Source organism: Pseudophryne corroboree, chromosome 10, assembly GCF_028390025.1.
Source record: "Pseudophryne corroboree isolate aPseCor3 chromosome 10, aPseCor3.hap2, whole genome shotgun sequence".
Classification (NCBI taxonomy): domain Eukaryota; kingdom Metazoa; phylum Chordata; class Amphibia; order Anura; family Myobatrachidae; genus Pseudophryne; species Pseudophryne corroboree.
The window spans coordinates 22258627-22270926 of NC_086453.1; the positions used below are offsets into that span (position 1 = coordinate 22258627).

The 12300-nt window shown below is 43.1% G+C and overlaps 1 protein-coding gene across 2 annotated transcripts in view; it reads right to left on the bottom strand.

The window, feature by feature from the left end:
• LOC134965834 (IgGFc-binding protein-like) overlaps positions 1-12300 on the bottom strand; it is a 217785-nt gene that overhangs the window by 14534 nt on the left and 190951 nt on the right. For both annotated transcript variants that reach the window (XM_063942208.1, XM_063942209.1), the window contains 7 exons: positions 11345-11673; positions 9542-10106; positions 7601-8199; positions 6192-6753; positions 5167-5762; positions 2504-3068; positions 2204-2403 (listed from right to left, as the gene is read on the bottom strand). In XM_063942208.1, coding sequence (XP_063798278.1) covers positions 2204-2403; positions 2504-3068; positions 5167-5762; positions 6192-6753; positions 7601-8199; positions 9542-10106; positions 11345-11673 — 3416 coding nt within the window. The remainder of the gene's footprint in view (positions 1-2203; positions 2404-2503; positions 3069-5166; positions 5763-6191; positions 6754-7600; positions 8200-9541; positions 10107-11344; positions 11674-12300) is intronic.

Consider the following 12300-nt stretch of genomic DNA (forward strand, 5'->3'; position numbering starts at 1 on the left):
GCCTTGTTCATGATCGCAGTGGCTGCGTGTGAAATCACACATCCACTGTGATCACACCCCCAACACGCCCTTATTTGTCCGGCTCTGCCCCCATTCTTGCCGCTTCGCCCCCGCAATGCTCCATCTCTTCACTGGAAATGGAGTATTGCCTGCCCCCCCTCCCACCCCGCCACCACCTTGGCCTGATTGACAGGCAGGGGTGATCGCATTAGGAGGGACTGCTGACTCCAGAGTGCCATTGGAGAACCTAGGGGAGTCTCCAGGTAAGCATACTCTCAGATGCTGTAGGAGCCGTTATCATGTGGCGTTACACTGGGCTATTTGACTCAAACATATTTGTAATTATTTATGGGGTGCACCCCTGTGCTGGTGTGGCTGGGCTGTTTTTACTAATCCTATTTTATATATTTTTGTATTATTTTAATCACAGCTTTCACTTACATAGCACCTATGTGCTTCTTATTTAACCCTTACTAATTTTCACCTGTGTGCTGCCCTGGGGTGGTCAGTCTGTAGCAGCATGATGATGTCCTATGCCCTGCACCCATATCTAGTGTTAGGGACCCCCAGTGACACAGAGACACCTTGCCGCTCGACCTGGGGGCTTAGCACTATATCTGCAGATACATGCAACCAAGATCTCTGTATTATCTGATATTATGTAATGTTATTTTTCACTCAGTGTACATTAGGGATAGCAAAATGTTTTTTCTTACTTAGAAATAGCCCTTCCTTTTAGCACCTGAGTGACATCACAATCTGATTGAGAGGCTTGCCAATAAATGTGCATTGCAGCTCCTCCAGCTGACCTTTTGCTAATCTGGCTCTAGGTTTCCTCCCCCATTACATCTGTACAGTAATAGGGGTAAGTGTCAGATACCTGCATCTTCAATGTGGCACTATCTAAGAATATGTGACTAAGAAATTATATTTTCTTATGTATCCTCTTGCACTTTATATTCCATATGAAGCATCGTATTTTCAAATACTATGTCAATTGCAAATAATTAAACTAAGCCAGGGGACATCTGATGGTCTGTACCCCTCCCAGGATGTAAAGAGAACTATACACTTCAGGGGTTGTGTGGGCTAGGCAAATCTCACATTTTTGCTTTGGGTACAGAATGTTTAGCTGTACAAGTGACAAAAATGCCCTAAGGAGAAGAAATAGGAGAAACATGCTACTTCCTGACAAACCCATAGATCTGTCCATAGGAGTAAGTCAGTGACCCTGCTTGTTTAACAAAGAAACCATGTGTTGAAAGAACAAATAACAAAGGAACTATCCACACATCCAAACAAAGTTGGGTCAATATACAGTATTAATTGTGGTAATGAGAAAGTACATTCCAAAGGTGGGGGCCCCGGAGCAGCACTGCAATTACAAAAATGTCTGTTTAATTGAATCTACAGATGGAACCACCTTTATCTTGGCCTTTAATAGGATTAACTGAGCCTGGGCAGTTGAATTTATTCCCTTGCTGTAATGACTTAATCCCCTGATGTATTATTCTCTCTGTATTGTATTGCAGCTGAGAACAATAGATGAAGGATTTATGCATATAAACCATGGTGTGCCTAGGTGCAGCAGAGAAGCCAAGATGGCCATGACTCCATCTGTAGTGTGCATTCTTTGGGGAACAACTATGAGTTGAGAAAGCTCCATACCTCATCTTTGTGAAACCCCCACAATGGAAATTCCATCGGTCTTAACTCAAATTTTCTGAGTATTCCTTTTTATTTTATCTGAAAACATTGCGCAAATTATAACCTGTATGTAATTCTTATTAAGTGTTTTGTTAAACTTTGAAAATATTTTTGTGGATTAAAACCATTTAATCAAGCATATTCTCCATGATTCTTATTGAACTTGCTACATACCCATGTGTAATTAAGTGTGAAAAATTAATATTTGTGTGGAGAATGTTAAGATTTCCTTATGATCTTTAATGGTTTGTAGTGAAATTGTATATTTATTCTAAGTACCTAAAGGAGCAACCATAACGACCCAGTTGTCATAGATCGTGATATCTGAGTGCAGGCTGGAATCATGACAGAATAAATAACACAAGTTACTGCATGCCATTCAAATTGTTGTATGCTCCTTCTACATCAGACCCCCCAAGACTTACTAATCAATTACTTCATAAAATTGTAACAGTAGCAATAATGATTGTCAAATAATTTGATTGGTAAAACTTACATTGTAATATATTCCATTGTAAAAACATCCACATTTATCCATGGACACACAGCTACCACCATCAAAAAGATATCCGTCGTCACACTCACAACCCTCTGAGCATCTTCCCGTGCAGAAAGCAGGTGCTATCACCCCAGAACATGTGACATCACACGTGCGAGCACACAGCTCATAATGACTGTTCTCTGGGCAATCCGGTGCTGTGAGAATAAAAACAAGGCAATTAATGTAGTGCAGCTGGTTTCTTCGTACAGAATACACCATGGGTCTCTATTAACAATAGAACACAGAGGTACTTACAGCAGAAAGTGGGTGACTTCCATTGTTTAATATTGGCTCCAGAAGCCTGGCAAGCTGTGGCATAAGCCTGAAGGCTATCACATAGGGTATCTGCTTGACCGTCACTTGCACACATATCAAACAGACACTGGTTAAAGTAATCGGTGGCATTAATAAGGTTGTAGCAGTCAACAAATGGACCATATCCGGACACCAACAGCCCGCATGCCTCGTCCCGGCTGAATATGGCAGCCCTCATTTTCTCACAGCCCTTGCAGTTCTCTTTACAACTGCAATCTGTCACCTCTGGGTCTGCATTCCAAGCTGCCCCGAACTCCTCAACACTTGTGGACAGCTGCCCAGATGGCATACGGAGATCATCACTGAGCTTCCCGTTGAAATCACCACACAGCCCACACATGGAACTTTGATACACACCGGGGACTGTAATATGAACTGAGTTAACTAAATCATACAGCACAATCAACTCAAAGTCTGTCTGTAATACTATACTGGAGCCTTCCTGGTTGATCTGGATTTTTCCATTTTCCAAAACTAGAGGCAGGTTGTGATCCTCTTCATTGACCTGGGAAAGAAAATGTAACACATCTGTTGTTACTGCCTCACAGCACTGAGGTCTTGGGTTTGATTCCCACCACTGCTCTAACTGTGTGAATTTTGTATGTTCTCCCTCTGCTTGTGTGGTTTCCTCCCATAATCCAAAGTCATACTGGTAGGTTAATTGTCTCTCGTCAGAAATGAACCCTAGTGTGATTGTGTGTCCATGTGGTAGGGAATATAGATTGTAAGCTCCACTGGTGCCGGGACTGATGTGAGTGACTGATATATTTTCTATATAGCGCTGTGGAATATGTGCGCATTCTATTAAAACCAGCTAATATATATGTAAATACATAAAGAAATAACAGTGTCATTAAAAAGGTCATCAAATGAAAAAAGCTTTCCTCCTGAGAGGTCTTTAATGTATTTGCCAACCTGTACCCAGGGCTGCCAAGAGAAATACTGAGCCCCGGTACAACAACTTCCTAGGGCCCCCCCCCCCCCCCCCCCCCTGGAGATGGTGTGACTAGGGAAGCCAATCTCGGGCCATTTTTTCAATCTCGGGTATCGGGATTGAAAAATGGCCAATCCCGGGATTCCCGGGATTGGCTTTTAGCTAGGTGGCCGCCCCCTCACCCCAGCCCGCCCCGCACATATAACTCACCATATACTGTGGGCGGGTGGGAAGGGAACATCCTTTGGTAGCTTCTGGCGGCTCCCAGCAGTGGCTGACAGCGCAGCGTGACCTCTCATGCTGCGCTGGGGACCCGGAAGGAGGAAGCCGGGCAGCTGCTGAGCGTCCTGTGGACGCTCAACGCTGATCCCTCAATCCCCGGGATAGGAGCTTCCACTCCTGGGATTGAATCCCGGCCATTTTTGTGCATAAATCCCGGGATCCCGTCGATCCCGATCTCGGGATTGACCACCATAGGTGTGACCACAGCATGCTGGTGGTATAGCCACATCTCTTTGTGGGCATGTCTAGCACATGAGAAGCACCCACCAACAGGAGCATGGCATGCCTCCCAGCCAAGGCATTATAGAGCCTGGCTGGCCCCAGGTACTTTTCAGGGGGCAAGATCTAATCACAGGAGGCATAGACCTGCGTCCCCGCTGGGCCCCTCCATCAGACCTTGGCCCAGGTAATTTGTACCCTCTCCCCCCATCTCTCAGCTCCACTGCCTGCACCATATAGCAACTTTAACGGTTGCATAAATATAGAGGCCAAGTCACAAGCAGTGTCAATGCCCCATGCAGTTAGGCAATGTTTTACGTCTGCACATGTGCAAGATTTGCACAGTGCATAATTCCCGATTGTTAGTGCTCAGAGACGCAGAACAGAATTGGATGCATGGTCTGTGGCATTCATATGGTGTTCCTGGGAAGTAACAGTGCAGTAGCTTAGGGCCATTTTAGCGTATAGGCACACCGGGCAACTGCCTAGGGACCAACAACTCTAGAGGCCTCCAAAGAGGGGGGTGGGGGTGCTCACATAATCAGAGCGGTGAGTCAAAATTCTCTACTTGTCAGCCAGCTTGCAGCCAGACAGTGAATGGCTGTCAGCATGCTGAACGGCTGAAACTATCCACCAATCAGAGTGCAACATTCTCTGCCTGCCTACCAGCCTGCAACCAGACTGTGAATGGCAGTCAGCATGCTGATTAGAAGATGGCTGGAGATATCCACCAATCAGAGTGCTGACAGCCAGTCACGGAATAAAAGCATGTAGACGGACTGCGCGGAACCGCAGGAGGATTAACTTATGGTTTTTTAAAATAGCTTCCCATGAAAGCTGTTAAGATGGTACTGGAGTTGCTAAAAAGAGTGAAGAGTGTGACTGTAAGCAGCTGCATCCAAAGATGCATAACCGCCCATACAAGAGGCTATGGTCAAACGGAGAAACTGCAGTTGGTGAGTCTGATGGTACACCAATGCAGACCTGTACTTTAGCCATTGGAGGATAGATTCCACTCAAGTCTACAGTAATGGCTCCAAAACAGGTCTTCCAGAATCACACAATGGGTTATCCCACAGTAGAAGCTAATTATTTTGCTACATTTTGGTTACTCTTGTAATTTTGTCCATAGAGGTATTTCTGAAGCTTACCATCACTACTTACTCACCTTCACTTGCCATGGTTTCCCGCGTTCCATGGTAATCTCATAGTCGTGTACATTCACTCTCAACGCACTTGTCCCGAGTATGTTGCTTTGTCCAAAATAGTCACTCAAGGCCACAACCGAAAAGTTCCCTAGCTCAACATTCTTGCTGCAGACCTCAGCCAGAGTGTAGGAACATGAGCCTTGGAAGATGAAGGAAAGACCATCAAATGACTGGAAGTGGCTGTTTCCGGCTCCAAGGCAAGTTCCGGTGATCTTAGAATGACAGCTGATGACTCCATTGACCAATGCACACTCTTCATTGGGTCCACAAGGCGCTGCTTGGCACTGGACTACCCCATTGTCCTCACACTGGCACTGCTCATTACACTGTTCTTCAGGGTAAAAGATATCGCCTCTCTGGTGGTAGGTGTTATTGAAGTCACAGCCACATTGAGAGATGGAGACACAGGTGTCTCCACTGAGCACAAAGTTGCTGTCACAGTAACATCCTTCTGTGCAGGTCTTCTTACAGTCAGATGCAGAATAAATGCTGGAGCATGAAGCATGGCAGCCAGGACCACACAGCTCGTAGTGACTATTTTGGGGACAGAAAGGCTCTAAAAGAAACAGAACATAATAGAATGTGTATTAGATTAATGTCCCAGTCTTTATCACCTTTATCACTGCTAAATTCAATCATACAAGATTATCACATTTTAATCAAGAAGACTATCAAAAAATTACATTAACTTAGACTCAAGTTTTCTGATTGCTTGGCCAAACAATGATTATGTGTGGTTAAACTTTCACTGTACTTGCCTTAAGTTCAAGATTCCATGGTGTTACTGATGATGTACCAAGTGGTATTGCTATGCATAAGGATGTCGACAGTGAGTGACTGTTTTTATACACATCTGTATACCAGGGAAGTGCTTTGCAATGGCATTTGCCCACAGATGCAGACACATGTTCAACTCAGACTCATACCCCAGAAAAAGAAGTTGTCTATCATTTCAATGCCGTAAACAAGTATCAGCAACACTTACCGCAGATTGTGTATTTTCTCCATTCTCCAACCTCAATCCCTTTTTCTTGACATTCGGTAACGTATCTGGCAATAGCCCCGCATACTGCGGAGTACTGCCCCATATACTGACAACTATCGTACACACAGTCTGTGAAATATGATGTAGGGTCAATGGTCTCGTAGCAGCTGCTGAGTGGTCCATCCTTCTTGCTGAGAATACCACAATATGTCTGGTTTGAGTACTTAAGTGTCTGCTGGTCACTGCACTTGGGACATTCTCCTTTGCAGCCTCCACTACATCCAGGCGTTTCTCCCACCTTATACCTGTCTGCAAACTTAATTCCACCTTTTTTGTCATCTGCTGGGGTCAGGTCATCACTTGGATCCTGATTGAAGTTTCCGCAGAGACCGCAAAGTGCCTCAGCATAGGTATTGGGCACAATGACCCGCGCATAATTGTCCCAGTTATAATTCACTGTTACGTCAAAATCAGTTCGGACGAAGGCGTGTTCCCCGTTCATAAATGTTTTGATCTTGTTGGACTTCATCGACCAAGGTATATAATTGGCGACACCATTGACCTAAACAAAAAAGTAATATCAGATAATTGAGAGGCACTGAAAATGGTTACATCGATAAGACACTTAAGGGAGAATTCAAATGTTTGAAAAGTCGGTTGGGTGTCTGTTTTTTCTTGTCTATTAGATAGGAAAAAACAGACACCCAAGTGACTTTTCAAACAATTGAATATCCCCCATAAAGTCATTATGTTGGCATTCTGAGTGATTACATTCAGATTTGTCAACACCATACTGCCGACATGGTCTGAATACCAACATTTGTAAAGGACAAAATGTTTGCAGTCTTGTCAACACTCACAATGTTGATATGGACGTAACATCGTGCAGTTAGGGCTAGGGTAGGGTTATGTAAAGGTTGCGGTTAGGGCATGGTTAGGTTTAGTGATAAGCTACTGTTAGGGTTAGGCTACAGGTAGGACTAGGGATAGGCCGTGATAAGGGTTTAAGTCCACAATCAGCTGCTATGTCAACATCCCGACTGTCAACATTCAAAAAGTTACATTTTGACATTGTGAATGTGAACATAATGCCCATATTGACTATTTGAATGCCAACAGCCAGGCCATGTTTAAATTCTGGTGTTGACATTCTCATTGTCGGCATATTGTACCACACCCTCTGAAACATATGCTGCTATATATGAACTTATTACTACGTAATGCCAACTGTAACCAATCAAATTCCTTTCATTCAGATTAGTTTAATGCCAAAGTCTTTAGCTATACCCAACAGCACCGACCACACACAAACTAAATCAGATCCACAGAACAGTTGTGGTTGTCTCAACACTATTATGTACAGTGAAAAAGTTGTTACTGTATATAGAATACCTTCAGAAAATACCTACCACAACCCTGTGTGGATAGTCCCTGGTTAAAGTGATGGTTTGGTTGTATGCTTCCAAGGTCACAGACTTTGTGTAGGACACGTCTTTGCCACCCCTCTTCTCGTTTTGAATTTTCACTCGGAAAGGGGTGAGGTTGGGATCTGGGATACAAACTTCAGTCATTTGGTAGATGCAGGTCCCCATGAAGTCATATTTTTGTCCATCGAAAGTAGTATAGTGGGGGTCTCCGGTACTGATGCACGTGAAGTAACTTACAGGGTAGCAGTCCCTAATTCCGTTTCTTATCATACATTTTGTATTACCTTGGCACGTCTGTTCCGTGCACACTACCACCCCCAGGGAGGGGTCGCACCTGCAGAGCACACTGCATGTATCGTCCGACCAAAACTCCTGGCTGGGTTTGTAGTAGAGATTATTGTAGTAGCAACCACAGGACATGACATCAATACAACTGCCGGCACTAGAGACGTGTCCCTCGTCGCACTGGCAGCTCTCCACACAGGGTTCCGTGCATCTGTCCGGAGCCGCTTTGTCAAAGCAGGAGGCAGGGCAGGCGGTGGCACAGTACTCGTAGTGGCTGTTCTCAGGACAGACCATATCTAGCAGAAGTTGAAACATAAATTATAATTGGAGTCTATTTTTTCCTATCTTATAGACAGACACCCAACCAACTTTTCAAACATTTGGATCTCTCCCTAAGGGGTACAATTACTAAGCAGTGATAAAAGTGGAGAAGTGAGCCAGTGGAGAAGTTGCCCATGGCAACCAATCAGCACTGAAGTAAACATCTATAATTTGCATAGTATAAAATTATACAGAGCTGCTGATTGGTTGATGGGGAAATTTCTCCACTGGCTCACTTCTCCGCTCTTATCACTGCTTAGTAAATGTTCCCTTAAGTGAGTTACTTGCTAGGTGTATTTATGCAGGGTTGGACTGGCCCACAGGGAAACCCCCAGTGGACCCCGCTACCTGGGGGCCCACCTCCTATTCTAGGGATCAGGTGCACTTGTATTATACGTATACATATGCATATGTTATCTTATACAGTACTGTACAGGACTATGGTAATTTTCTACAATGCATTGCCATTATTCATCTTGCACATTATCATGCATGCACCAGTATATACTATACTTTACTATATTATGTATTCTCTATTGATTGGCCAAAGCTCTGTGGCAGCTAGCCACACCACCTCTGGAGACTGGTCACACCCCCAAACATGAGCCTCTATAACAGCATTCCCCAGTGGGCCCTTCACACCCCAGTTCGACATTGTATTTATGTAGTGCACACATTTAATGGTTTAGGGAAATATAGATAACTCCTTTTTCTACTGTATGTGTTTGTAATTCGCAATGTCTGCTTATGCCTCTTTGAGAGGTAGTGTAATGCCTACAACTCGGTGGCCTGGTCAATTAAATATTTTAAGACAGTATAGTCAGTGTAGGACTGGGGCATAATCTTTTAGGGCAGAACGGATGGTGTAATGGTTAGCATTACTGCCTCACAGCACTGAGGTCATGGGTTCAATTCCCACCACAGCCCTAACTGTGTGTGGAGTTTGTATATTCTCCCTGTGCTTGCGTGGGTCTCCTCTGGGTACTCCGGTCTCCTCCCACAGTCCAAAAATATACTGATACGTTAATGGCTACTCCCCCCCCCCAAAAAAAAAATATATATACGAACCCTAGTGTGCGCTTGTACATGTGTTTAGAGCAGACTAGATGGGCCAAGTGGTTCTTATCTGCCATCAAAATTCTATGAATAAAGGACCCACTAGAGAATGCAGTGGTAGGGGCTAATGGTTACATTAAAGAGTGTGCCCATTATGCCATGGGGGCGGAGCCTACTGAGGATCATTATTATAATGGAACATAAATAATAAATAGATAAAAAACATAAATATGCTAACAAAAGTTCACAATATTAACTTACTGCATCCTGTAGCATTTCTCCAGTCCGGCAGGTCTACCCCTTGCTTTCTACATGCTGCAGCATAGGCCTCCAATGCTTGGCAGAAGCCTACTCCATCATGACTGCAAATATCTTTTACACAATTGTCAAGGAATAAGGAGGTGTTGACAGTGCGTTGGCAACCTACGAAAGGTCCATTGTCTGCCTCCATGACACCACAGAACTGTTCTCCTTCATAGAGGGCCTGACTGGTCTCATTACATTCCAGGCAGGTGCCATGGCAAACGTCCCAGCAGAAGTCATCATCTTCAATGACTTTCCACGACTGTGCCCACTTAGTGATTATAGTTAATTTTTCGTTGTCGGGCGACACCTTGTCATCACGAGGATTGGTGTTAAAATTTCCGCAGAGGCCACCTGTGCTAGCGTAGTAGCTGCTGGGGATGGTGACTTCCACGTGCCAGTTGTAGTCATAGCTCACTTGAAGGCCAAAGTCTGTTTTCAGGACTGCATAAACCCCACTGTAGGTGACAGTGATTTTCCCATTTAGCAAAGTCAGAGGAAGGTTTGCAATCTCATCATTTACCTAGAAATGAGAGAAGAAATTGAATCATTTAAGGTATTTTGTGTAAATTTGCTGCACAACAAAAGCTATTCTGCCAAGCAAGGTGATCAATTCTTCTCATATTGTGGATGTCAAATAAATTAATTAATAATCCTCTTTGCATGGTTTTATAAAACTAAATATAATTAAGTTGCACTTAATTATATTTAAGAGTGTTATTGATAGTTTATGATTGTATTGTGTGGTTTAATACACATTTATATGTATTGTTTTTAAATAAATTTCAGTATACTCTGTTGTTTTCTCTATATCTTTCTCTCTCTCCCCGCTCTCTTTCCTTCTTTCTCTCTTTTTCTCTACTCTCCCCCCCTCTCTCCTTCCTTCTTTCTCTCTTTTTCTCTACTCTCTCCCCTCTCTCTTTCCCTCTCTCTTTCCTTCTTTCTTTCTTTTTCTTTCTTTCTTTCTTTCTTTCTTTCTTTCTTTCTTTCTTTCTTTCTTTCTTTCTTTCTTTCTTTCTCTCTACTCTCCCCCCTCTCTCTTTCCTTCTTTCTCTCTTTTTCTCTACTCTCTCCCCTCTCTCTCTCCTTCTCTCTCTCTCTCTCTCTCTCTCTCTCTCTCTCTCTCTCTCTCTCTCTCTCTCCTTCTTTCTCCTCTCTCTTCTTCTCTTAGTATTGGAGAAAATGTCAAACTCTTTGCATGCACAAATATTTCAATATAATTTTAACTCTCCTATAAAAATGGTTGAAATGGCTTTGGTATATTTAGGGGGACATGTACCAAGACGTGATAAAAGTGGAGAAGTGAGCCAGTGGAGAAGTGGCCAATGGCAACCAATCAGCTGCTCTGTATACGTTTATAGTATGCAAATTATAAATGTTACGTCAATGCCGATTGGTTGCCATGGGCCACTTCTCCACTGGCTCACTTTTCCACTTTTATCACCGCTTAGTACATGTCCCCTTAAGTCTACATCCATATAGTTGATATTTACTGGGTAGACATTACAATGTACTGTAGACATTGGTGTTCCGTTGACACGTAGCATGTTGATGCTGCTGTAATGCTGACATGAAGTAATAAGGACACAGTGTTCTTTATACATACCTATATATAATGCCAACCTTAAGCCAAATGCCATATTTTTCAGGTGTCAACTTTTCTGATGTTGCACTTTATTAACTTCATGACTGCTTGCCGTAGAAATAGATGAAAAGTCCACTTAGTATAAATACTAAAATTTTAGAATGGCAGAGACTCACCCGAACTTGCCCAGATTCTTCTTTAACGATGGAAATGTTGAAGTTATACACAAAGATGTTGACTAGTCTGACAGAAGAGGATGTCGCGCTTCCCCTGTTATCATTCTTCTCCTCAATACGGAAGAATTCCAATGTTGTATCAGCCCCAATATATGTGGCTAGAACGTAAGTACAGGTCCCATGGAAGTCAAAGTTATAGCCATCAAAGGTTGTATAGTGAGGATCTCCCCAGGCCGTGCAGGAACTTGTATAGTCGGGGACGCAAACTGGCTTTTCATCAATATTTACACAATGCTCTTTATTTCTGCAGGTGACTGACTTACATGGATCTAGGAACAAACAAAAATAATTAATAGTTCCAAATGAAATGATGTTATCAAAGCAGTGGCGAAAGTTCATCCCAGTTGCCTGGAGGCAAGATAAATAATAGTGTCCCCCCATGTATAGATAAATATATATATATATATATATATATAGAGAGAGAGAGAGAGAGTTCTGAAAGAAATGTATATACATTTCATTGTCTTTTATTTTAAATCAGACATTTCTGAGCAGTTATACCCAGGATTAGTACCCATGACCTGTTACACTGAAGGCAGACACCTTACTGATAGAGCTATTTGCTCCTGTATAGGAAGCATGAGAATTCTAACTATATGAATTCTCATGTTTCCTATACAGGAGCAAATAGCTTCATCAGTAAGGTGTCTGCTTCCTGTGTAATAGGTTATGGGTTCTAATCCTGGATATGACACTTGTTAAATGTCTATATATAGGCCCTCATTCCGAGTTGATCGGTCGCAAGGCGAATTTAGCAGAGTTACACACGCTAAGCCTACGCCTACTGGGAGTGTATCTTAGCATCCTAAAATTGCGACCGATGTATTCGCATTATTGCGATCAAAAACTACTTATCAGTTTTAGAGTAGCTCCACACTTACTCTGCCTGTGCGATC